Source organism: Drosophila teissieri, chromosome X, assembly GCF_016746235.2.
Source record: "Drosophila teissieri strain GT53w chromosome X, Prin_Dtei_1.1, whole genome shotgun sequence".
In the NCBI taxonomy this organism is placed as follows: Eukaryota; Metazoa; Arthropoda; class Insecta; order Diptera; family Drosophilidae; genus Drosophila; species Drosophila teissieri.
Genome location: NC_053034.1, coordinates 2,556,498 through 2,580,946, shown reverse-complemented (window position 1 = coordinate 2,580,946; position 24,449 = coordinate 2,556,498). Strand labels below are relative to the sequence as shown.

Sequence of the window (24,449 nt, the reverse complement as noted above, 5' to 3'; positions counted from 1 at the left end):
AAATCAAAGGAAATAACAAGAAAATAAATAAGCGAACAGACCAACTGCAAGAAGTGGGCGTGCTAAGAAGATTATGGAAACAAGGAAATGTGCCGACAAAATCCCATCGTCTCACCCTCGCACATTTCCCCTCCAGGCAAATCCTGGGGTTTTTCCCCAACTTCCCTTTTCTCTCACATTTGGTTCATCATTTGGCCATATCTGTCAACATTCGTCGGGTAAAAATAAAGACATTTTTTCTGCACCACCCCTCCTGAAACCACCAACAACGACGAGAGAGAAAAAAAAAAACAGTCACATATAAACACTTGAGCCTTGCAACACACATATGTGCAACGTGTAATGTGCAATGTGCAATCTGCCATATGCAGTATGCAACATGCAACTGCAACCGGATGGAGCAACTGTACGCCGGGGTGCTGGATATTACGGGGTACTGGGGGTGGTGATGGTGATGGTGATTACCGTTCGGGGGACACATCAGTTTTATTGCACTCACTCGGTTTAGTTTCAAGTTGTTGCTGTTGCTGCGGCTAAATGGAATTATTTATGCAAATTTAATGCAATGCAAATGTGAGTAGCTGTGAGAAGAAGCAGGGGAAAAGTGCATTTTATATTGATAACAAGCATAAATCTGTGTATCTATGCACAGCTAGAAAACGGTTGTTGATCACTATAATGCGCAATTAAATATAAGAACTGATACGTTTTGTTACAATTTATACACAATAGTAATTCGTTATATTATGCCTAACTAATAAGGGTGGATAGTACATAAATGTATCTAAATTTTCTTTCTGTGTGAGTACCTGTATCTTTGCCTATGTATTTGTGTGCTTAATGCACTTTCAGTAAGTTGGTTATTTACCTTTTTTTTCCTTCTGTTTTAGCTGTTTTTGCAATTTGAAACGAATCGGAATCGTTGGACTTTTTTGCGGGGGCGGGTGGAGCAGTTAGGGGGCGTTCACTGTCGGCATTTTGTCAAAGGTAATTCATAGTTGTTTTTGTTGCAGCGACATTGACAGGTTGCCGTTGTTGTTGCTGCTTTTGCTGCAGTTGCTGCGATATTGTTGCTGTTCTTGAGTTGCGCATGCGCAGAGAATTTCAATGCAGCATAGATAACCAACTTAGCCCCCTTAACCCCCACCAGCCTCATCATCACGAACACCCACGGACATGTCTTGGCATAATTAAACAAATCTGCGACAACAAACAGACATGAGCAAGCCATTAACCCATTACTGACCCCAAAACCGGTCACCTATCAACACACTCGCGCCGCGTTCACCTTGTTAATTAATGCGAAAAACAACAAGAAAAACAAATTGGAAAACGCACCAAAAAGGGGGCGGCTTGGGAGGGGGTTGAAGATGGAGGCGGGGCCAGACGTTGTCAAAGTTGGAGCCACTAAAAATCCGAACTTTCAGGGCCAACAAGACTAAGTTGGTGACTTACACAGAGAATAATTAAATTGTACATATGTCGTTCCCCAGAAAGAGTGAAAAATCTTCATTTTCGTCTATTAAATGGTAATATAGAATAAATTCAAAGCCAATGAGTTAAAGACTAAGAAAATGCTTACAAAAAGGTAGCTGGCCTTCTAAACGTGTCCATCCATCCATCAATCTTAATTATGCTAATCACAACTAACAGATAAGATCAACGATTTGTACCCATCACTTTTCATTCTGCAAAAGAATGCGGATTTTCGACACGCAAAGCAATGCTTTCGTGAAATTATGTTGACTATTCCATGAATTGAGAAAAAGGCAATCAAATGTATGCATTAGCTTATAGCTTATCATACCCAAAGGCAATAGAGAAGAATAGACATAGGCGTTAAACGATAATTTCCTGCAATTGGAATGGAGAGGAATGGGGCCCCGCCAGTTGTAAAATAGATGTGCATGTGGATACCAGTCATATACATACATAAGTATAAAATCCACTTAACCCCCCAACTACATACTTTTATGCAATTGAAACTGCAACTACTTGCAAAGAATCGAGGCGAGAAGATTTAACAAGACGATATAAGGTGGCTTGGTGGAAAATTTTCATTAAAAAAAAGAGGGGGGAAATGGGGTGGCTGTGTCGAGGTTAAGGGCTGAAAAGTGAAAACCAATAAACTGCATGGCCTGCTCAATTGGAAAATATTTATGTGCTGAAATTTTCCCGTTCGCGCTTGAGTGGTTTGGATATTGCTTGGGCCTGGTCTTGGTCTGCTCAGCATCCCCTTTTTCCCTTCCCCAGATCCTCACCTTTCAACGGAACGTTGGATTTTATTTTACTTTACTTTATTTTGGCACACAAGGAATGCACCCGGCAAGGAATTCAAGGGGGAGAGCACTGAACGATGTCCGCATCGTTTTGTCCGACATGCGATACATTAGAAACCAATGGGAATGGGAAAGAAATGGGCCATATTTCAATACAGAATACCGAATGCCCTTCGAGTATGTGTGTGATGGAAATTTATAGCTTTAATTGGATTTATGGTCTCCCAAACTGTAAGCTGTAGCTATATTCATAGAAACCTTCTTGCAATGACAAGTAATTTGCCAACACGCTTTGAAGATCCCATAAAAATCGCACTACAAATTTGATAGGCATCGACAACCAAAGCAGAACTCCGGATAAAAGTTAGAGTATGAAATCAGAAATGTGAAAACCATGAGAGAGAAAAATCATTAAAAAGAAAAGGGAAAATTCTTTCAGTCGGTGCTGAAAGGTAATAAATAAGCGCAAGATGCGGACACGTGTGCCGTTAATCCAACAGAAGCTATATCTGCAGAGTCGGGCGGAGAACTCCTCATCGCGTTTCTTGCAATCCCAATCCCCCAATGGCAATCCACGGCAGCAGCCACGCATGGTGCATCGTTCTAATTAACGTCACAAAGACGGAAAGAATCGGGGAACTGGGAACTTGGAAACTGGGAACCGGGAACTTGGGGAGCATACAAAAGATGAACGGAGGAAAGGAAGGAAGGGCAGCTGCATGCATATAAATCCGTATATATAGATTTATATGGACGCCCAGCCACATGAATTGCCATTCACATTTGTATATATACATATATAGGGGTTAGGTCTCCGACTTTGACATCAACTTCCATTCCCATTTCCACTTCCATATCCATCTCTCAACCAAGATGCTTGGTTCTTTTCCAATTAGGGATAAGCACTTCTTGGAGGACCAGGAATATGGTAGGGCACTGGAAACTCTACAATAAATCGAATTGATCCGAGAAAACGATGCACACGGCGCGAAGTTATGCCGCAAAAGCGTAATGCTCCTCATAAATGATTTTTGTATCAGGCAGTTAAATTGGGTTTCTATACTTAGGTTGCTCAAGTTGTTTACAATCAATTAATATGTTTATGGGCTTTCGGAATGGAGAAATCTTTGGTATATAACAAATCACAAAATACATAGAAATCAAAATCAGTTAACGATATGATTCGCTTTGCCATTATGAAGTACTTTGCCATAACTGTCTAACCAGACTACTATTTGACCCGACATGACCTGAATACAAAGGGGCCCAAGTTAAAAACCCAAAACTGGGACGACAACGACAACTTCTTGTCTGATTTCCACTCAAATGAAGTTGTTTGCCGTGTGTTTACGCCCACAGCGAAAAGATACAGATAGGCAAATACAAATACAAATGCAAATATAAATGTAAATACAAACAGCTCAATAGTTTGACTCGATGGCAAGATGGATTGGCTCGCGATGGGACGACGGACCAGAGTAGGGCTAGGTTTATAGCATCCAAGATGAGATGGAGATCGGCGAGGGGAGTCTAAAACCCAAGTGATGGGGCTGGGCTACTAACCTTGACCCAATAGCGTGTGCTTGGTATGTGCTGAAAGCGTGCTAATTGCAAAGACTTTTCAACACGACCCAATCCTAGGCACCAGCAACATGATGGAGTCAAGTGTAAACACAATAAAAACACACGGAGATGAAGCAGATTCAGCTACAGTCAGAAGGAGAGATAGAGAGAGATACATTTACCGATACAAGTCAAAAGATACGATCGCAGCAGCAAATAAAGTTCCTCAGTCAATACAGAAAGTTGTGTTTTTGTTTGGTCTTTGCAAATGAAGAAGACTTTTCAAGCAGAATCAACAATTGGGCGCAACATATAGATCTGTACATACATATATCTTTGCCCTGGATGTGTACATCTGGCCATATGAACTCGTAAACTCCATTTCCAGACATCTCCAGCAGGTAAACACCCAACAAAAAAGTTTCGAACCGAACCCCATCAAAAGCGAACTGCAGCCCCAAATCAAAAATCAAAATCGAACTAAAATCGTACGTAAACACCAGATAAGATAAAATAACTCTTTGCCAGAAACAGAGCTAAAGCCTCAACTGTTTGTGCCTGATTCACATTGCCATATGGTGTTTGTTTGCATAGTGACTATGGCTTGATAGATGGATGACACAATCCCAACACCGGATATTAGATAGGCCTCTTCAAAGGAAGAAGCATGAGATGATGGCGCTTGAAAGCCCAGTTTGGTTTGTTTATCTAACATTATCAGTCGTTTGCATTTTTTGGGGTATTTCTGTACAACACATACGGCATTATCTGGATATCTCAATGGGTTTTAAAAGGTCCTGTGTTACGGTAATCCTTTTTAAATCTCTCTTTAGACCTTCTTTGTGATCCTTTTTTTCATTACATTATTTGTAATTTCTATAAGATGTAAGCTGCTTTTAAATTATATTTTTGGCCAATATGTTCTGCCTTTTCAATGCGGATCCCTTGAGAAACCATAATAGAATTTTTAAGAGGCTTCTCCTCAATCACTTAATACCACCTCTATAATCTTTCCTGGATTCTGTAATCTTCCCACCATTCTCACATCGTTAAATGGAATTCCATTCATGGACCCCACGATTACTGGGCGTTCATTGATGATAGAGGAAGTGCTGTTTAGGTTTCATTTAGTCGAATGGAAAGTTGGCCAAATGCAAATCGCCCGCCATAAAATATCCATAAATAGTTTAAATTAAATGATCTATCTAACGTTCGGTCAATCAAGGTACAATGTTGACTCTTTTTTTCGATGGTTGAAAGTGAGGTTCCGGCGGGCGGCCAAGTCAGCGGGCATTAAGGCGATCGTAAAAAATTTGGATGATCTCTTAGCCAAAAGGGGCAGGGCACGAGGCACGCTTTGGTTTTACGATCCGGGCCAATCAGGGGAATGACGAGCACGCAGCCAACAGAAATTATCCCCTGCAGCTAGGCGATCGTAACGAGAGACGCAAGGCCCCACACACGCAACCCAATGATCACAGATCTGCAAGAGAAACCCAAACCCAATGGCCCCCAGAACTCGAAACCAATCAACCAGCAAAGAAGTAACTAAATTTGGTTACAAATTATGCACAAGACAACGGGGATGCCCACGATCAGGGGTGATGTGATGATCAGATGGGATCAAGTCGGATCACCTGGGCATAATGATTCAATCGGAGCGATCGTTTGATCTAAAAATCCCAGTCACCCATTGATGGATGAGCACTTTAGCAGGAAAGGAGTGCCAAGTCATGGATATTTGAGTTCGGAACCCATCCTTTCAAAAACCCATCCTTTACCCCAAATGGTCCTTCAAATCCCGTGAGGGATTAGCCGGGGAGTAAAATCAAAGAGAAAAAACGCTGTGAAAGAGACTCTGTTGTCTGTTGTCTGCTGTTTGATTTCTGATTTCCTGGCTCAAGTGGCCGAGGACAAAGCGATCGACACTTGACACACTCGGACACGATTGCAAAATCGCCGAGAATAGATCTCCACAAACTCGAGTCTCAAGTGCGAAGAGTCGCGGGTAGTCGACTTATGAGGTAACCCAAAACAGCAAATTAAATGTCGGTTCGTGAAGTCAGAGATTCAGAGATTTAGAGGTTCAGAGAGGCGGGGACCCGACATTGACATAATGATTCTTGGCCAGGCTTGGGTTTCGCCGCCCGGTTCCGGCCAACAGTTTTTGACTGCCATTTGAGGAACTTAATGAGCAACAAACTACAGCCACTCAAACTGCAAACAACGAACTACAAGCTAAGCTAAGCACACACGAAAAAGCAAAAAGCACACACCAAAATCTCTCGCCCACCCAGGCAACTTTGTCTTAAAGGCCAGGCCAAAGACAAAAATTCTTAATTGCCGGGCCTTTGGGCGATATATATTTGCTGTCAGACGGTGCAAAAAACAAAAAACCGAAAAAAAAAATCAAAAACCCCTCATGATGTAAGCTGCCCAATTTGTCTTCACCTTTCCGTACATCAGGTTGGTCCAGTCCGGTTTGCTTCGGTTCGCTGGGGTCTCTCTTTGGTCGCCAAACCCCATCGCATTTCACATCTCGATTCATAATTCACTGGCCAAAAAATGCGCATGCGCATGCGCAACTATTTGGCATTCGAAATGTGATCACATTCGGACATTCAATCGCTTGTCGCCCCCATTCATCAGATTCCATATCCATTGAAACGGATCTCCACAGATTTTTGACAATCTTTCGGCAGTTCCAGCAAAATCACAGGCTTATGTGCACATAACAAAATGAAACCCTTGATGACTAAATGCCATTAAATGTAATGAGATTTAAGTACGCACCGCCGATACCCCTGACCCACTAAATATATATATCTTATGTGTGTGTTTATGATGTCAAATATGCCGTCGTGTATCTCATAAATACATTTTTGATTAGGCCCATCATCAGACCGCCCGCATCCGAGTTGATTTCGTTAATAGGCGACAATCGTCGAAGGCATTTAATCGGATCCGCTTGGCTTCCACTCCTCGAAATCACCCCTAACTTCTATATACATACATACATACATACGAGTATATGTATAATGGGTCTGTGAAGCGCCGTGTTAATTTGATAATAATGCCCGCCGTTGAGCAAAAAACTAATCATCATAATAACGATGATTTCACGCCTGCTTGGCGATCGCTAAAGATCGCAAAAATGTGATGGTAACTCAGCCATTATGCGGATAGATCATTCTTAACAGATGTTGAGTACATTAAAAAGTGGCGGTCTAAATGTTCACTTAATGATACCAACATTTGCTTTTAATCGCTTGAAGATTTTCAAGCCTGAAGAGATTATCTCTAATGATCGCAGATTAAGTTGGGTTACATTTTCGGACAGAGATGAAAGGATTTTATGTAGGATCATAATTAAAAGATCATTTAATTTGGTGATCTTAAAGATTGAAATGCACTGATGCAGTTACATCGTTACGATTTGGTCGTTAAAGATCTGAATCTCTGCCAAAAACTCTGCCTGGCGGATCACTCGAGATCAATGCGAGATCAAACTGCGTAATACCCATGACTGTTGAGGCATAATCCAAGTGAAACTTCAGCATTTCATTGTCATCAGCCAACGGCATCGGCGGCAGTCAACTTGAATGGTTTCATTTCACCCACAACCCATATGCCAACGACATGAAGCCGGAGCTCAAAATGGTTGTGGAGATGGAGATGGATTTGAAGCTGGAGACGACGGAGCCACATCATCCATCAACCGCTGGCGAGAGGGGCTGAGCAATTAATAAACAAATAAAATGGCAACTACAATGCGGGTTCATGACCACAGCAAGCATCTCATCTGCGAGCCAGCAGCAAATTGCGTGCGCGAACAACTAAATTTACAAGGCGCCTGGGCCTGGGAATCACTCTGCTCCTCAAGATGCAGATGGATATAGATATAGATATACAGATGCAGTTGCAGATACAGATGCAGTTGCAGTTGCAATTACAGATGAAGATCGAGCCGGGATGGGACGGAGGATGGGACCAACCAAGTTGCGACTCCGTGTGCAATTAATTCAATGAGCAGTGGCGACAAAGAGACAAAAGATCGCCTCGGGCAAATGCCTCACGATCAACACGCATAGAGTTTGTGAATCAAATATGAATGGAGAGATCAGCAATCGCAACTAAGGCATAAAAACGTTGCAAAAAATATGGAGATTTCTCACCCTAGACTAGTAGGTTTGAGAAACCAAATTAACCTTTTTAATTAGGTTTAGAAATCGTTAAAACAAAAATGACTAGATCCATTAAAATGCCTTTTTATTTTTACAAGAAATCTTTAAGATGTGTTTAGGAATTTTGGGTGGTCAAGTGAAATGATTTATTATCTTTGCATTTCAATTAGTTGAGTACAAATGAAATATCTCATATTGCATGGGGCAACGACGATTATCCTTTACCTTTGTTAGGGGATAATCTATTTTGTGTCTACTTTAAAATACCCAAATGAGTTACCTGCCAGAGGGTGAGATCCTATTTCTTTATGGAGTAAAGATGATTCTCAACTCTTAAAAATGTATTTCGAGGATAGCACACCGCTGCTTCATTTCCCATTCACGTTGGGATCCCTTCGTCTGTCATCTGCACTATCTGTGTTTGATCAACTGCCAGCTGATCGATGATCCATTCCGTTTCCCCAGCAATTTGTATGCCTGGCATTTAGTATTCCGCTGTTTTCGTGGCCCTTTGGCGATCACTTGACACACTCTTACTCTCTCCCCGCCGCCTGACGACTGTCGCCTGTCGAAATAAATAAATGAACTGTCCAAAATTGATCGGAGATGGGGGTGCCTGACGTCGATTCGGCTGTCCATTTTGGGAACTGAGGAACTAGGAGCGATTTCATACTCATGAATATTGAAATAATCAAGGGGTTCACAAGGGGGGCGAGTATACATATGACAAACGACGACAAATCGACTTCCGAGCTATCGATTGTCGCCATTTGGCGATCGTTGAAATGAATGAATTTCGCGCCACGTTTTCCCGATACGCGTTAGTTGTTGAATGCCAATTGGGGTGCCTGATAAGCACTTGATAACGAAATCGAAATCACAAACGAAAACGAAACCCAAAAATGCAGCCGAAGAAGCGCCGTATTTTTGTGACTCAGAGATTCTTTTGGCGCTCTGCCCATTCATAACCAATCGAAACGAGCATTTCTTTCGCACACTCAGATTCCCTGACCTACGACATAATCCCCCGAAAAATGCGCTCACACGAATATAGCTTAATATTATATATATACATATACATATATAAATATATAGAGATCTCGGTCTATGACGAAACCGTTCGTATATTTGTATCATGGCCAAGAGATATGCGTTTGATAGAGCCCGTGGCATATATAGTGTGTAGAGCATATAGCCACATGATTCACACGTTTCCCCAGAACCAAAGTGATTAATTCCCGGGCGCATTTCTTTCTAGATGGCAAATGATCGGATTTATCTTTTTTTAGGAAGCGAATTCTTGGGAAGAGTATTCTATTAATCAGGACTCTGCTTACCCATTGAATTGAAAGGCTTCCTAGGTTGGCAATACATATATTTATATGGCAAGGAATATAGTTGTGGAAATCTACACAATATTTAAAATACCAGGAAGTGTATATTTAAAATGAAACACAGCCTATCTGTACAGCCCATAAATTTTCGAATAACAATGAAAGTTTCTATGACTTTTACGATCCATCCCCACCCCCCACCCGCAAAACAAAAGTTCCCAACACATACATATGTATGTATGCATGTGTGTGTATGCCCCCCTTTGCTTAACACTTCCCCCAGCGACCTTTGATGAACTTACCGATCTGGCGTTGATATCTTCACTCGGTGCGCGTTCTTCTGTTTGGTTTCTTGTTCGTTTCTGTTGGTTTTCCTCAATTGCGGCCGGAACCTGAGGACGGGAAAAAAGGAAATCGAAAATGAAATGAAATGTGCATATATGCATATATGTATGTAGATAGACAGTTTGGCGTTTTTTTCTTTTAGGTATGCTATAGAGACAGTGAGTGTGACATCATCAGAGACGTAAGTCGAAAACGGTAAATGGAGTTTTATTTGCTTTTTGTCATTGAACGTGAGTGAGCGTTCCACACATCGTAGAGAACTAGAGAACTGGCAAGAGAGATGGCGCGAGGTGTTGGTCTAAACAAATAAGTCAATAAATAAAGGCGTTAACTTGCCTCGTCGAATGGCCTACGTAAATATGCGTTGAAATGAGCGAAAAGAAACGACTTAAAAAACACTCTTGTAGAGTTGATGAATACGAAAATGGAACCGTACTAAGGTGGGCTAAAGTCTCGGACCCAATCCAAATCCCCGATTTCAATTCCAAACCCAAACCCAAGCAGAAACCCAAAACCAAAGTCAAAGCCCAGACTCACAATCGGTGTAGGCTTGTTTCGCAATCGCTCATAGACTTTTGCTACAGAAGTTGGCAATAAGCTAAAAGCTGACAAATGTCTGACAAGCGGAAATGGCAAGAGAGTTGGGAAAACACCACGTCCAAAATACACGAAAATTCGCACGCAATCTAAAGGAGATTCCGATTGAAAACCGAAACGGAACCGCCACCAGAGAATAGTTTGGGTGTGTCCTGCGGCTTAAAGTATCCAAGCATTCATCATCATCATTATTAATAAACCATTTTGATACTTCATAACATTTGTTGGTTGTTTGAAACTATCGAAGTAAAAACCAATATCGACTAATATATCTTTATCTTTTTGTGCGTTGGCTTGACACCTTCTGTTTGAGTACGATTGGTTTGGTTTCGGCTTGGACCTTGGGCCAACCTTTTCCCATGAAGGCCACTCAGCGGGTGAGAGGGTCTAATGGGCAGGTAAGAATTGGGCAAGGTCAATGCCACATATGCAGAGTGCTGTTCTGACCTTTTTAGGGAATCTCCGGCTTCTTTTTCGAGTGCGTGACGAATGCCTGCGCATGCGGTCATCAAGGTCAGCTAGCAACTCAGCCCACCACCCCAAACACTTCCCCACTTGCCGGCTACCATTTACTCATTAGAACAGCTGACGTGACTCAATCTCCTGGCAAATAATAATAAAAAAAATAGAGGCGCCACCTCGATGGGTGGCCTGCAAGACTATGAGTCATGAAAATGTTGGCAAAATTCGGTAAGGGAAAATTAATAATATTGCCATAGAACATTCACAAGTTCTTTAATTAAGCGCCAGACATCCAACGATGCAAAGAAAGTTTACAGAAAGATTTATGACTCAGCGTTTGTGTCTCCTCTTTGGTATTCTCGTATATTTAAAGCAAAACATGGACCTCTACTAGTCCATACAGGATATAATAAATAATCTTTTGAAGTCTACTCTATTTTTGGTGCTGCAGAAGAATTTTATGGGAAAAGTCGACAGGATTTCATAAAAAATCGAGAGCTTTGAAACTGGAGCACCTTATCAACCATTCTTATCGCTATGTTTGACCAAAAGCTTTGATGGCTTATGATCAGTTAAGAAATGGCTTTACTGTAATTTCTTCTTGAAATAAACAACCACTATTAGCTGTTTATCTTTACTATTATATTTATGGTCATGAAGGAATATGGCCTTTGTCGATCTACTCGAGTATAAAGTTCTACAGTCATAAATTGGCCTACCCCTAAGTGGTTAAAACTGGATCTGGAACCTTATCCCTGGTCGTATGACATATTTTATGGAAATCCATATATGGATGTACATATGCATATAGCCGCGTCATTTGTCATTTGTCGGTCTGTAAGTGGAACTTCAGATAAACCCCATAAGCAATGGGACCAACCGAGCTGTCACAGTTTGTTGTTCACTTGTAATTCCTATATGTACATATACATGTACATATATATATATATCGGGGGAGTTGGCAAGCCAAGGGGTACTATATAGTGCTCATTCGTTATCGGGGGTGTCGTTGCATGTGGAATTATAATTGAATGCGCCTCATGTTTATGATTTACACCATTGCATTCCGGCACAGATATATGTATCTGTAGTGTGTATCATTGGCAAACAAATAAAACGATAAGTTCCAACTACAATTCCAATACCAATAATAATAATAATAATAATAATCATTATTTTATGCTGTCTGCTTGTATTTGTTTGTTTGATTTTTGGGTCTTTCTTTCTCGCCCAAATCAGACAATCGAATTGCTATTTTGGCATTAGATTTCTTTTGTTTCCCTGTATGTCTACTCTTTTTGCCGATTTGATTTTGAGTTTTGAATTTTTGTGTTTCGGCTGCGCGACACGCAAATCGATGGTTGCCACCCTAACGGACCAAAACAACAACAATGCCACTAAAAATGTACGTTAAATTCTGCGCTTACTTTTTTACTTTTTCTGCACGCGACGACGGCAGAGGCGGCACCGAAAAATCGGCCAGACAAGGAAGCACGTTATTATTATAGCGGTAAGTGTGCTACACAGTGTGCTAAACAACAGCGATGCAAAAACACCAATGTTTTTCCTTCTTAATATTCACATGAAACACACAGCTGGAAATCACTAAACACCAAACAAAAAAAAATAAGTATGCAAGTAGTAGATTCAGAAGTCGAGGAGCAGCGACGGTAACGGAACCGGGGAAATCGGGAATTATAGTGGCACAGGATGTTCGGAGCGTGGACGCCACCAAATAGCGCGAGAAGGCGACTCCGCGAGACCGCAACTCCGGAACTCCGCAACTCGACGGGCGACCATATGACCGAAGACTAACGTGGCTCAGCCCAACTTTTCGCAACACGCACCAGCACCAGCACCGCAGGGTTGCAATATCCACCTTGCCCCTCCCCATTCGCCAGCAGCTTCCGCGCAAGTCCTTGCCCAACTATTCTGATACCGGGAGAGAATTGAAAAGGACGAAAGAAGCAGCAGAAGGCATAACGCATTACAATAGTTGGACGCCAGAGCGGAGGCACAGTGGATATAGTATTCAACAATAACTATCATATCTAAGGAAAATACATATATGTAATCCTTACCATAAAGCATTTTCGACTTTATTTAAGTAATACATGCGCATACATATATCACACTTTTATAGACCAGTTTATATTATAGATCAACATAAAGTAATGCTAATGTACAAGTAATAAAGGTATGTACAATGACTCTGTTAAGGCTTTTATAGCTATTGGGATTGTATATCAGAGATGCTTAAAATCGAAACGCGAACATCATAATTGGTAGGCCAATAAAATCGCAGTTAAAGCAAACAGTGGGGGGTCAGTGGGGCACCACTGTGCATTGATTTCTGGAAATTATTGTAATCCCATAAGCTCTATCTCTGCGCCAGTGTGCGTGAGTGCGAAAGAGAGGGGGCGCACGAGAGAGATGCGGCGAGCAGTGGGAGGAGAGGCGCATGCGTTGCGACCGCTATACGCGATGGGAAAACATATGGAGGCCCAGCCCAAACGGTAGGCCCAAACTTAAGACACAAGACTCAAGCCCCCGGGACTTTGGAACTCAAGACCCGCAACTCTCGACGCTTCGTATGTGAATGTGCGAGTGTGTTGGTGCTTTACCCTTTATCAGTTTAGCATTTTCCTTATCAGTTCGACCGTTGACGGCCCGAGACTTTGAGAACCAGCAGTTCACACCACAGCAGATCTCAGCTCTCGTAATTTCCCTAGGGGTTTTGGAGAGGAAAGAGAGAGTGCATTTAATATTCCTTTCACTCCTTTGCCTCAGCTTGTTGTTGTTGCGGGAGTCCAACAGGCGTAAACAGCTGTAAATTGTTTGTTGACACACGCACAGCTGAGGTCAAAATAACAGTCGATTTTATAACTATATTTTATTATAGGTTAATAATAAAATTATAATACCCACAAACATAGCAATATTAAATACAAGCATTTTTTTGTAATATTAATTTTTAGGTATTAGTTGCCTTAATGTGAACTAAATCTGTGCCCGCATCTGTAAGGCGATCCTGTCAACGTTTTGCCTTATTGCTTTTAATTGGCAAACCGAAGAATTTGAGGGCGGATGAGCGATTTGGAGAGGGTTATTTTCGAGGGGGCAAATTTATGGTGTGCAGCGGATTTTAATTTTATTCATCAGCCGATTTCGCGGAAGCCCCCGTCCACAAGAAAGTCATCGGAAAGCAAACAAAGCCAAGGGAACTTTGCCATTCTTGTTGACATGACAAACCCAACGCGTTCTAGGAAATCGACACACGAACTTTGGCACAAAACTGCAGTGGCAAAGTGCAACAAAAAGTGCCGAAATCAACAAGTGCGTGTGCCTGATAAAAGTGGGTGATATTATACATACACATACATTTGTACGATGTACATTGGATGGTTTTTTTGGTGACCCACTCGATAGGGCATGTGTGCAAGACAATATTACTGGGCTTTATCAAGCGAAAGAACGACAAGGCAAACACAACACACAAATCCACAATCGCCAAACATGTGTAACGCTCCCATTTGTTTTTATTCCACTGATAAACATAGTGTGTCCGATTAAATCAACTCAACCGTTTGTCTGGTCTCGTCGAAATGGAATAGGAAATGACTAAATGCTATACCTATATACTATCTAAAACGTCTGTCTGAATTATTACACATTTTAATACAAACCTTTCGCAGAGCTCCGCCAATCTATCGATTTGTATGCAAATTTGGGGTTTATTTTTGAGTTTCTCGTTCACAAGTATAACAATTGTGGGAAAAATCGTATCAATATAGATCTTATTAAATCATATCAATATTGCGTGTATATTGGTTCAAAAGGCACTTCACTTCGCGGTTTATATTCGTAAATAAAGGGTTTCTTTTCGCACACTGGTTTCAAAAGAACATAAACAAAAAATTCCGCGTCACGGCCCAAAATCGATTGGGTTGTGAGGAGTATATATGGCAATCATTATAACAATATATCCTCTTGAAAGAAATCAAATATCATCGTGTGATATTGTTTCACCGCAATTTAACGCATGTTTTCGAGACAATTTTCGAAAAGATCTAACGGAAACCGAGACACAACCATCAGCGCGCGGTGTCGGTTGGAAAATTTCAAAAAAATGGGTTGCCGCTGTTTCTTATATAGCCTCTGCCGGCGCCGCTGTTTCTCTCTCGCGACGACGACGCCGACGTTGCTGTTAAGGCTCTCGCGCCATGTTAACACGCACGCTGTTGGGGATTAGTTAGGCATTTCAAGCAATAAGCTCAGACAACCAAGTACATTAAGCTAATATATACAAATCTTAAAATGTAAGATGTACTTTGTAAGTCTGTCTACCTACATATTTGCTGGATGATTAATTATTATTTTCTTAATTATTTCTTTCCTTTACAGAAATGCACTTCGACATAAAAATTAGAAATATATCAAGTTTTGTAAAGCACTGCATGAATAATAACTAAATCGGGTAAGCTCTATTCTATTCTATTCCATTCTATTCTATTCTATATATGCAAATATTCTAGTTAAAGCTGTGCGTTCATATATTTTAATTCGGGGATTTAAATTTTGATTTTGGCGGCACAAACTCTCATCAAAAGTTTAACATTGAGAGAAATTTCTTTACGGGTGTGTTGTTAACAGTGACTGGGCCAAAATCGTGGAGAAAACAATTTGGTGGGGTAAATTGTCAATGAAAAATAAATTTTAGTTCTAGACAACTTGTAATGATCTTGTTTAATGCTGGGCATTATTATTTATTTGTATATGGCGAAAGGGGTAAGATCCCCTTTGCTACGCCTCTTGAGTTTATGTTGTTACATTTCTTTTACTATTAACAGCGCTCTTCGATTAAGTGCTGACACAATCTGCTTGCTGTAAAACACACTTTGTAGTATATCAAAAGATAACTAGTTCGCATGGCGCTTCAATTTGAATTTGAATTCTAAGTTTATTAAGTTATTTGTATTTTATTTCAAACGTTTTTTTTTTATTTGCACTGAAACAAAAGAATTACAAAAATAGCATGGCAAGAGTTCCTAATAAATATAGATCTGAACATTTTTTTTGGTACATATAACAAAATACAGTAAACATTTCATAGAAAATAAATAATATAAATAAGGACGTTAGCAAAAACCTGACTCAATGCCCATCAAAATTCATGGTAATCATTTCCGCATCGACGTCGTGCCAAACGGAGCCATCTTCGTCTCCCTCCTGACCTGACCTTGCGGCTGGTGAGGAGGATGCCTCTCGGGAATTCTCTGTACAATCGGCACCCAACCATTCCACATTCGATGTTCCACAGGGTGGGGCCAGTCCATTGGTGGATGGCTGGTTATTCACCTTAATGGCGCCACTTTCGTCCAGGACAGGTGATTCATCGATACAATTGGAACTACTCAATAAACTGATTCCTCGCAAAGTGCGCTCACACTTGGGATCTTTACTGAAAATTGCTAAAAATAGATACACCTTAGTGCCCAAAGACCATCAACTCACCCCAATGCCTTGTAGTAGTATTCCAACGCCTTGATGGGTTCCTTTTGTATTCGCAGTATATCGCCGAGATGGGTGAACAGATTCGCTTGCGGAAAGAGGGAAACGTGATCCTCGAGCAGTTTAATGGAGGCCTTGGGTGCGCCCTCGACCTGACAGATATCGGCCATTAGAGCCACCGCCGGCGTGTAGTTGGGATCGATTTTCAGTGACTTTTCGGCAAACTTGCGGGCAGTCTTTCTAATCTTTGGATCCGGTGAATGAAAGAGCGTGCGACCAAACATCTGTCGATAAAAGCGAAGCCGCCAATTAAACCATGGCTTTGGAAGTATTGAGATTCACAGCTGTACCGTGAGGCTCCTGGGCGAATTTTTAAAGATGTGTAGGGTCCAGTTGCACATGGTATGGGCCTCCTTGAATCGCTTCTGAGCCAAATAGCTGTGGAAGAGTCCCCTGTACACCTCAAAACGATGTGGTATCACTGTCTGTGCTGTGCGAAAAGCCTCCGCCGCCTCCTTGTGCCGCTCCAACGAGATAAACAGGCGGCCGCGTAGGATTAGGGCTTCGTGGTGGCGGGGCTCCAAGTTGAGGCATTGATCTACGAAATTCAAGCCCCGCTCGAATTTTCCCGAATCGTACATCAACTGCGCATGGACAAACCAATGACTTGCTGAGTACTTGACTTCGGAGGTCACCTGTGCATACAGGCGATCCATATCCATGCTGCCATGACCGCCCTCCTGACTACGGACCACCGCCAGCATTGCGATCGCCTCCACGTTGTCCGGATTGGCACTAATCGCCGACGCGAAGAGCTGCTCCGCTTGAATGTAGTTGCCGTGGTAGTAGAGACACCTGCCCATAGCCATCATCAGGTACTCATTGCACCGCAGCATGGTGGTGTCCTGCAGCCTCTGGAAGGTGCGGGCCGCGTCCAAGTGCTTGCAGTCGAACATTTGGGCGAGGGCCTTGATCCACGTGCTCAGCCAGTCGAAGTTGCCGGGCACCGTGGCAGCTAATTGATATGGTGAAGATATGAATTGATTAGAGAGCCCACTGTGGTAGATTGAAAGAACCATGAAGTATCACCCAAATGTAAAACTTCTGGATTAATTTGGATAATCTTAATGGAAAATCATGTACAGATGTACTACCGTGCATCACCAGGGAGTTGACCTCGTTGCCATCGACTCCTAGATCCAAAAGGGCCTCGATCACCTGCAGCGCCATTGGGCACTCGCGCAGCACTTCCTTGTAGCCGAACAGGGCCTCCGACTTGTTGGAGTATCCGTATCCGGAGCCGTGATGCTGCAGCCTGGCCAGCATGAAATTAATCCTCGGTGAGCGCAATTTTGCGGGCACCTGGAGCAAAGTTGATACGGCCATGCTGTGATTTCCAATTTCACGATAACACTCGGCGGCCCGACGACGCTGCTCCGCATCCCCAAATTCCGGATAGGAACTTTCGATGGCCACCAAACAGGCGTTCTTGTGGCGCACCATGTGTCGCCGTTGGTGGATAATCTCCTCAAAATGCCTTAAAGCTGCGCGATGGTGTCGCTCCTTGTAGTACGAATTCACTAGATAGAGCTGCACCTGGTATTCCACCTCCAGAGTGGCCACATAGCGATCATTCTTCAGCACGGTTTTCAACAATTTCGCCTGTCCAATTAGATTGCATTACACCCATATGGAATTATATTTGATATCATTGGATATTACCGCTGGAATAACGCACTCGTACAGCTTGTGATCGTAAAGCTTCTTAATATTGGCAAATAGCGCGTTCTCCATCTTTTGCACTGGTTCAAAGACTGAAACAACAACTCGTGTAAGACAGGAATATCGAATGCTAATGCAGATGCTAGTCCATATCGTGATTGTCCGATATCGATTCGAAATTTGAATAGTGTTTAAAAGGTTACCTCATTGGGTTCCAAACCTCGCTTACAATGCAGTTACAAGACAAAGAGCACAATTCATTTTTGCAGATATTTTATTTTGAGATTTACGACGTCGGTCTTAAACTAAATCGCTAGGTAATGCCAAAAAGAGTTTTGCAACTACAATTGTGTATTATAAGTATCGCTCTAGGTAGCAAATGTAAATGGTATAAACTGTCTTTATTTGTAGGCATTAATTTATTTATATATGTTATGTATGTGTGTGTATTATTATAAACCATTTATGTTTTTTAACTGGAAGCTGTAATATTCAACCCGAGTTATTTACAACGCTTGCCGGTCGCCAATGCACTCCAGTTGCTTTACTGAATGTTATGTGCTGCGACAATACTTTTGATGCACTTTTTCTGAAGTAAACGCAATGAAATGTACATATATTATATCGTTTGGAGTTGGCCTAGACTATACAATGGGCTTACACAACTTACGCTCTACACAACTTTAAATCTTATATAGGGGAAAATTACAAATTGAATATACTTGCTACTCCCAAGAAAGCAAAACAAAAGCAAAGTTAATCCTCTGGCGACTGGCCCTTTCTTCTGGTTTCCAAAAAAAAACGAATACAAAAGTAGAATTATTAGTTGCGAAAATCCACAAAAACTTGAACATTTGTACATGGAACAAAACGCGGGGAATACATTAAAAAACTATTTGCTCAACGATCTCCCGATTAGCCGGGTAACCGAAGCTCCAACAATACTACTACATCTTAGCCTAGGTCTATCTGACTGAAAAAACAGGACTGGGCATCCTTGAAAACTTTGGGAACTAGGGGTACTGGACGTATTCGATGATGACTGGAACACAGTGAAACATTTGCTGAACTGACCCACTCTCGGTTTGACATAATAATACGAGTAGTGCGGGTATAACTACGGGGCTTATTCGATGGAAATGGCAAACAAAACCTTTAACAAAGCGTGGTTGAATATTAGAGGCCGACCAAGCTAGGCTATTTAACTATGCTTAGACATTCTTATAGAACACACGGGTCGATCCTTGATGCCACCTTATTTTCTGTCTAATCAACGTGGGCTAACTTATGCGAATCTCTTATCTAAGACAAACTACAGATGTTGCCGCCGCTGTCACCATTGCCGCTGCTCCTGCTGCAGTTTGCCCTCCAGTTTGTGCCATCCGATGCCGGGGGTGTGGGTGCGATTGCGATTGCTAGTGCGGGTGCAACTGTAACTTCCTCATCGTCGTCCGCTACCATATTCAATTCCGCTCCCACTCCCAAAGCCCCTGCTCAGTTCGAGGTCGTCGTTGACTCTACTAGCTCCGAGCGGTTTGGGGTGTTTTTGCAGACGCACATGCTGAAGAACTTGCTCTTGACCTCCTCGATAGAATAGTCCACCTCGATGGCGGGATAGCTGGACTTCTGCAAGAAAATCGGTCAATCCGCATGTCAATTATAAAACGATGCAAAGTCACATACATTTTGAGTGAGGTTTTGGCCACGCAGCATCTGCCAGTTCTCCAGCTTGTGCGCATATTTCAAATACTTCTCAAAGTCGTGCAATGCTTCGTAGACGTGGCACAGACCCAGGTAATCGTACTCCAGGCCAGAGTACGAGTGCCCAAACAGACGCAAGCCTGCAACACAAATGCAAATATATGTAAAATTTAACAACGAATAGTTTTTCTATCAGTATGTATACACATACTTATATCAATGCTGCGCAGATAAAGCTGTTCGGCATCACGGTATTTCTTCATCTGGTAGTTGTATAGCGAGGCCAAATGTCCAATGGACAGGCCCACCTCGTAGTCAAAGGCACCCAGCAGATCTGTCTTGATTTTGATCGCCTTTTGGTGCATTCGTTCCGCCTCTTCGAAGCGATTCATCGTTTGGTATAAACGCCCCAGATTTCCATAGTGCTTCGCCGTCTGCACATTCACCTCACCAAACACTTGGAGCGAGAGGAGCAGGGCGAAGTTATGCAGCTCCTCGGACTGGAGCAGCAGATCCTCCTCGTCCATGCCATCAGCCATCTTGTCTAGCGCAATCTCCTCCAGCAGGAGTGCCTTCACACGCTTTGCCGAGGCCAACATCAGATGATTGCTGGGCACTAGACGCTTCATGATATTCACAGCCTTGTCTACGTGATCCTGGGCACAGCTAAAGTCACCGGTGCTGTACTCGTGAACGTAATAGGCATAAGACAAATCCTCGTGGGCAATTGCCACGTGAAAGTTCATATTGCCAAAAATACCGCGGCGCACGGCCAGTGCCTCTTTATACACATTTACAGACTGGAACACAGAGTCCACGTTGAGTAGGAAAAATCCATAGTCCAGCAGAGCATCGCCGTACTTCTGGTGCTTTGGGCCAAAGTGTTCGCTGTGGGCAAAAAAAAGTTGTCGAATAAGTTTTAATTATAATCTGAATACATCGTGAATAAGTTGGTTATGAAGCACTGATAGCTTGACAACTATTGATTTGTTTTTTGCCAGATTATCACCGAAAAGAAAGAGAAGGGCAAAATGTTGTGGAATCCATGGAATGATTCGCTTACCGTGCGCGTCGCACCGCCTGGCAGATGAGCAGATTGGCCCGGGCAAAGTCCCGCTTAACGACACAGGCCTTGGCCGCCTGGCGCAGAACATCGATGGTGATGCTGTCGGGAATTAAGGGAAATATGAGCCACCCATATATGAGGCTAAAGAGAATGGGAACACAACTCACCGTGGATTCGCAGATCCCCTTAGAAATCGCATGGCGAGACCGCTCCACATATGACTGCAGTTGTACTCATTGCGGGCAAAGTACATGGCCGAAATCTGAGTGTAGGCTATGGCCACCAGCTGGGTTGGCACGCGACTATTGAGCCATTTGTTCAGACCGATCAATTCCTCGTAGGTGCGGTGCGCCAGCTTGAAGTTGCAATGGGCCGCTTCTGCGTATAGAAGGCTATTCAGAGGAGATATATTTGATTAGTTTGTTTCTAAAAATGCAGAATACATCAAAGATAAACTTTAAATACCCTAACTAGTTTTTGATTTGATTACAAATTGTTAATAGATTTAATAAATATATAAATTACCGCTGCAGGCAGTCGAGTCGCAACTCCAACCAGTGTTTGTGGGTCGGCAGGTCCTTCAGTCTTCCATTAAGGCATGCCAGCACGGTTATGCTCTCCTGCATCCATCCAGCCTCTGAGAGGAACGATCCGAGTCGCAGGCCCAGGTCGATGGCCTGCATCTCCGCGGCGGGCAGCTCCTCGAGGTCAGAATCGTTGATCACAGTGGGTTCAACCGGGGTGTCTTTCTTGTGTGGGAGACCGAGTATGCTCAGAATATCACCACTGAATTCGGAACACAAATCACTGGTGCTGCTGGCTGCTTCTGACGCCTCTCCGTCGTAAATAGACATTTTGCTGAGGTCCGTTGAGCGATCCTCCAGTGTATCCTTATTCGTCTCATTGTGCGAATCTACCGATTCCGGTTCCAGCTCCTCTTCCTCCTGACCGGCTACCTCATAGCGCGATACATAGTTCTCGCTGAGTCTTTTGGCCAGCATCTTCTTGCTGGCCATTAGTGAGGCCATTATGTGCAGCAACTGGCTGCGAGCAGCTGGGTATCGAACAAGTCGAGCGAACACCTCCAGCTGGGCCAGCTCCTCCAGCAGCGTGTCCTTCAAGGACTCCTGCTGCGACATCTGTGGATGTGGAAACAGCGATTGGTTATTGGGTATTTAAGTGAAAGCCCATTGAGATAAGCAGTAGTAGTAGTAGCATTAGACGCCAAAATAGGTCAGTAGTTTAGTTACGAAACACTTTAATATGGGAAGAAATAGCTAATCGATAATCCTAATTGAAAACTACAACTTACGATTTTAGTACTGAAGTCGCAAATAAGAAGTAAACCAATTCGAAGAGAAGAAAAGAAATACATCCAATCAGCGGACAATGGAATTTGCTTAGCCATTATCAGCAAGTTCAATGGCTCTTCAGCCAGCAGCTGCGCCATATAAGCAAGGTCTATGCATCACTGCATCCACCATCCCCCATTCGCCATCCGCCATCCCAATCCCAGAACGAGACCCACCATTTCCAAACAGGACAATCAAAGCGCGCTGGACCCATCCAACTGGTTGGTTTATTTATAGAGCCCCCCGCCTTCAATGTCGCTTCAGTTTATAATTTACACAGTAATTGCCACATATTATGACAATCCATGTATGGAGGAATCGAAACCCCAGGCTGGCACTGGCCAGCATTGTACATACATTGTACACTCGCAACCACCTGTGGGTCTGTCGACTTGGGTTGCCTTCATCCGAACGGAATCCATCCGTAGGTATGCATCGCCAGGTACAGCGACGATTACGTAGTTTATCCCTGCATTACTAAGTAAACTCATTATAAACAATAAATTCCGATAATTGAAGGTCGTTATTCGATCTGTCGATCAGATCGGTATGATCGTTCAGTCAAAATAAACAATGGTCTCAATTGATGATGCTGAACTTTATCAGCAATCTACCCTTTAGGTTGTAGAAGAATGCTGCATTAAGTACATATTTGTAAAGATAACGATTAACCGATCCGTCGGTTATAGTAAAATGTACAATTAAATCAGTGTCAATCATAATGTGTCAGTGAAATCTGAATGCATTGAGTGGGAGTGCTAGGCTAGTGAGTGTTAATCTACAATTTTCGCAGTCCATCTACGCGAAGGCCTTGCTGCCAAGGGTTAATGGGCGGACTGGCGGGGTGTAAACAATTTAAGCGGAAAAGCAAACAAACACAAACAGACAAGTGTCCATACCCCCCATCGCTGATAATGGGTACGCGAGAATGGTAATTGCCAGTGGCGAAATATGTATGTACATACATATCTGTGTATGGCGAGTTCCGATAAGAACTAACTAGGCAAGTTATAAGTTACGGTGGTAAGGTATCGAAATTTAGGGATCCTCACTCTTGGTGCCAAGAATCTCAATGTTTGAATTCTCATAATTCCGGGAATCTAATGTGTGTGTGCGTGTGTGTATCATTCGAAGAATTAGCGTCACAAAAATTGACAGATAAATGCTGAGTAATAATAACAAAATGAGATGGTACCATAAGTTTTGGGAAAAGTAACTTATGACATTGAAAACCAGAAAACGTAGGGGCATTATTAGTATTTAGAACCTAGTTAACCAGATTATAACTTAGCTATTGCCCCATACTGGTTATGATAATGGGATTCATTTGAGATTTGGAGGGAAAGAAGTGGTGGCACTTACCATTTCGTAGACATCGATGAGCAGGTTGCGTGGCAGCTCCGCCAATCGGTTGATCCTGTCCAGCGTCGGAATCTTGGTGTTCATACTCCCGATGAGCGCCTGCAGCGACAGGTCGTATAGGGCCTTCGGGGTGTTGGGATTTGGATTTGGAATCAGGGCTGCGAGTTGTTGGCCAGCCATCTCGCTGATTTGCTGTTGATATTGCCTTTCTTTTTTATTTCGATGCTATCGCTGTTTATCGTTTACAGCGATGCTAACCTTAGGGGCGGGCGGGGGACTCGCGGGAGGCGTGGCACTCTGCAACAAGTTTCGATTTGTCGATTTTTGTGGGAAATGCATTCGCACACGTGCCGCGGGTACAGAAAACCAAAAACAATCAAAAAACCAAAGAAAAAAAAACAAATTGAGCGAATAAGACAAAGAAAGAAAAGGCAAACAAAAACAAAAAGCACGGTTAAAAGCAAGAGCAGACGAGGTCCACAATAAGATCTGGTTTTTTTCGAGTGTGTCTCGCACTTCACTTCACTTTCTTTAAAGGCGTTCTTCGGTTTTCTGGTTTCTGTGTTTCTGTTGTTGCTTTTCGGTTTTCCTTTCTCTGCCAGCGTCGCTGCCAGCGTGCTGCTTTGCTTTGCTTTTGCTTTCCGCTGCTACGTTTTTGCCTTGCTTTGTTGCTGCTGCGATTGTTTTGCTCTCGCTCGAATGGGAATTCTCTAGCACTTACACAACTCGAAATCGGAATACATCTAATTGTCTAATGGCCCGTCGGCTGAAGTCGATATCGTGGCCCACGGCTAATGTGTTGGGGATTGTATTGTTTCTGCAGCACTTTTTCTTTATTTTCGTGTGTCGATTTGATGGAACTAGTGGTGGCAAACAGCTGGTGCTATCGATAGCCACTGCTGCGGGACTTCACTGTGGGCCGACCGATAGATCGCAGATGTATCGCAGTGTTACCGTATGTTCCTCAAAAG

The 24,449-nt window shown here is 42.7% G+C and overlaps 3 protein-coding genes across 4 annotated transcripts in view; all 3 read right to left on the bottom strand.

The window, feature by feature from the left end:
- LOC122623145 (GAS2-like protein pickled eggs) overlaps positions 1 to 14,869 on the bottom strand; it is a 49,435-nt gene extending 34,566 nt beyond the window's left edge. Inside the window, exons 1-2 of one of the 2 annotated variants that reach the window (XM_043802118.1) lie at positions 14,451 to 14,869; positions 9,663 to 9,752 (exon numbers count right to left, since the gene is read on the bottom strand). The gene's annotated coding sequence lies outside the window, so the exon portion shown is untranslated. Of the gene's footprint in view, positions 1 to 9,662; positions 9,753 to 12,191; positions 12,211 to 14,450 lie in introns of those variants that run through there. The other variant, XM_043802119.1, reaches the window with a different exon arrangement.
- A 910-nt stretch (positions 14,870 to 15,779) lies between these two features.
- On the bottom strand, positions 15,780 to 18,117 carry LOC122624272 (anaphase-promoting complex subunit 7). The gene is made up of 5 exons (XM_043803763.1): positions 17,998 to 18,117; positions 17,430 to 17,937; positions 16,626 to 17,290; positions 16,279 to 16,559; positions 15,780 to 16,225 (listed from the first exon to the last, which is right to left on the bottom strand). Exons 1-5 carry the CDS (start codon positions 18,067 to 18,069, stop codon positions 15,919 to 15,921), a joined length of 1,833 nt encoding a protein of 610 aa, XP_043659698.1. The 5' UTR covers positions 18,070 to 18,117; the 3' UTR covers positions 15,780 to 15,918.
- Positions 18,118 to 18,253: 136 nt separating this feature from the next.
- LOC122623170 (amyloid protein-binding protein 2) lies at positions 18,254 to 24,353 on the bottom strand. Its single transcript, XM_043802153.1, has 8 exons — positions 24,200 to 24,353; positions 23,479 to 23,775; positions 21,290 to 21,903; positions 20,932 to 21,156; positions 20,762 to 20,863; positions 19,910 to 20,586; positions 19,681 to 19,838; positions 18,254 to 19,623 (listed from the first exon to the last, which is right to left on the bottom strand). Exons 2-8 carry the CDS (start codon positions 23,656 to 23,658, stop codon positions 19,492 to 19,494), a joined length of 2,088 nt encoding a protein of 695 aa, XP_043658088.1. The 5' UTR covers positions 23,659 to 23,775; positions 24,200 to 24,353; the 3' UTR covers positions 18,254 to 19,491.
- Between the last annotated feature and the right edge of the window lie 96 nt (positions 24,354 to 24,449).

Excerpts from the sequence above, each read along its gene's own strand:
- LOC122624272 (XM_043803763.1), bottom strand. The coding sequence starts at position 18,069 with ATGGAGAACGCGCTATTTGCCAATATTAAGAAGCTTTACGATCACAAG. Across the intron at positions 17,938-17,997 it reads ACGAGTGCGTTATTCCAGCG|GCGAAATTGTTGAAAACCGT; the intron begins GTAATATCCAAT and ends CTAATTGGACAG. Across the intron at positions 17,291-17,429 it reads CAACTCCCTGGTGATGCACG|CTGCCACGGTGCCCGGCAAC; the intron begins GTAGTACATCTG and ends CATATCAATTAG.
- LOC122623170 (XM_043802153.1), bottom strand. The coding sequence starts at position 23,658 with ATGGCTGGCCAACAACTCGCAGCCCTGATTCCAAATCCAAATCCCAAC. Across the intron at positions 21,904-23,478 it reads TCATCGATGTCTACGAAATG|ATGTCGCAGCAGGAGTCCTT; the intron begins GTAAGTGCCACC and ends CCACATCCACAG. Across the intron at positions 21,157-21,289 it reads CGACTCGACTGCCTGCAGCG|CCTTCTATACGCAGAAGCGG; the intron begins GTAATTTATATA and ends TCCTCTGAATAG.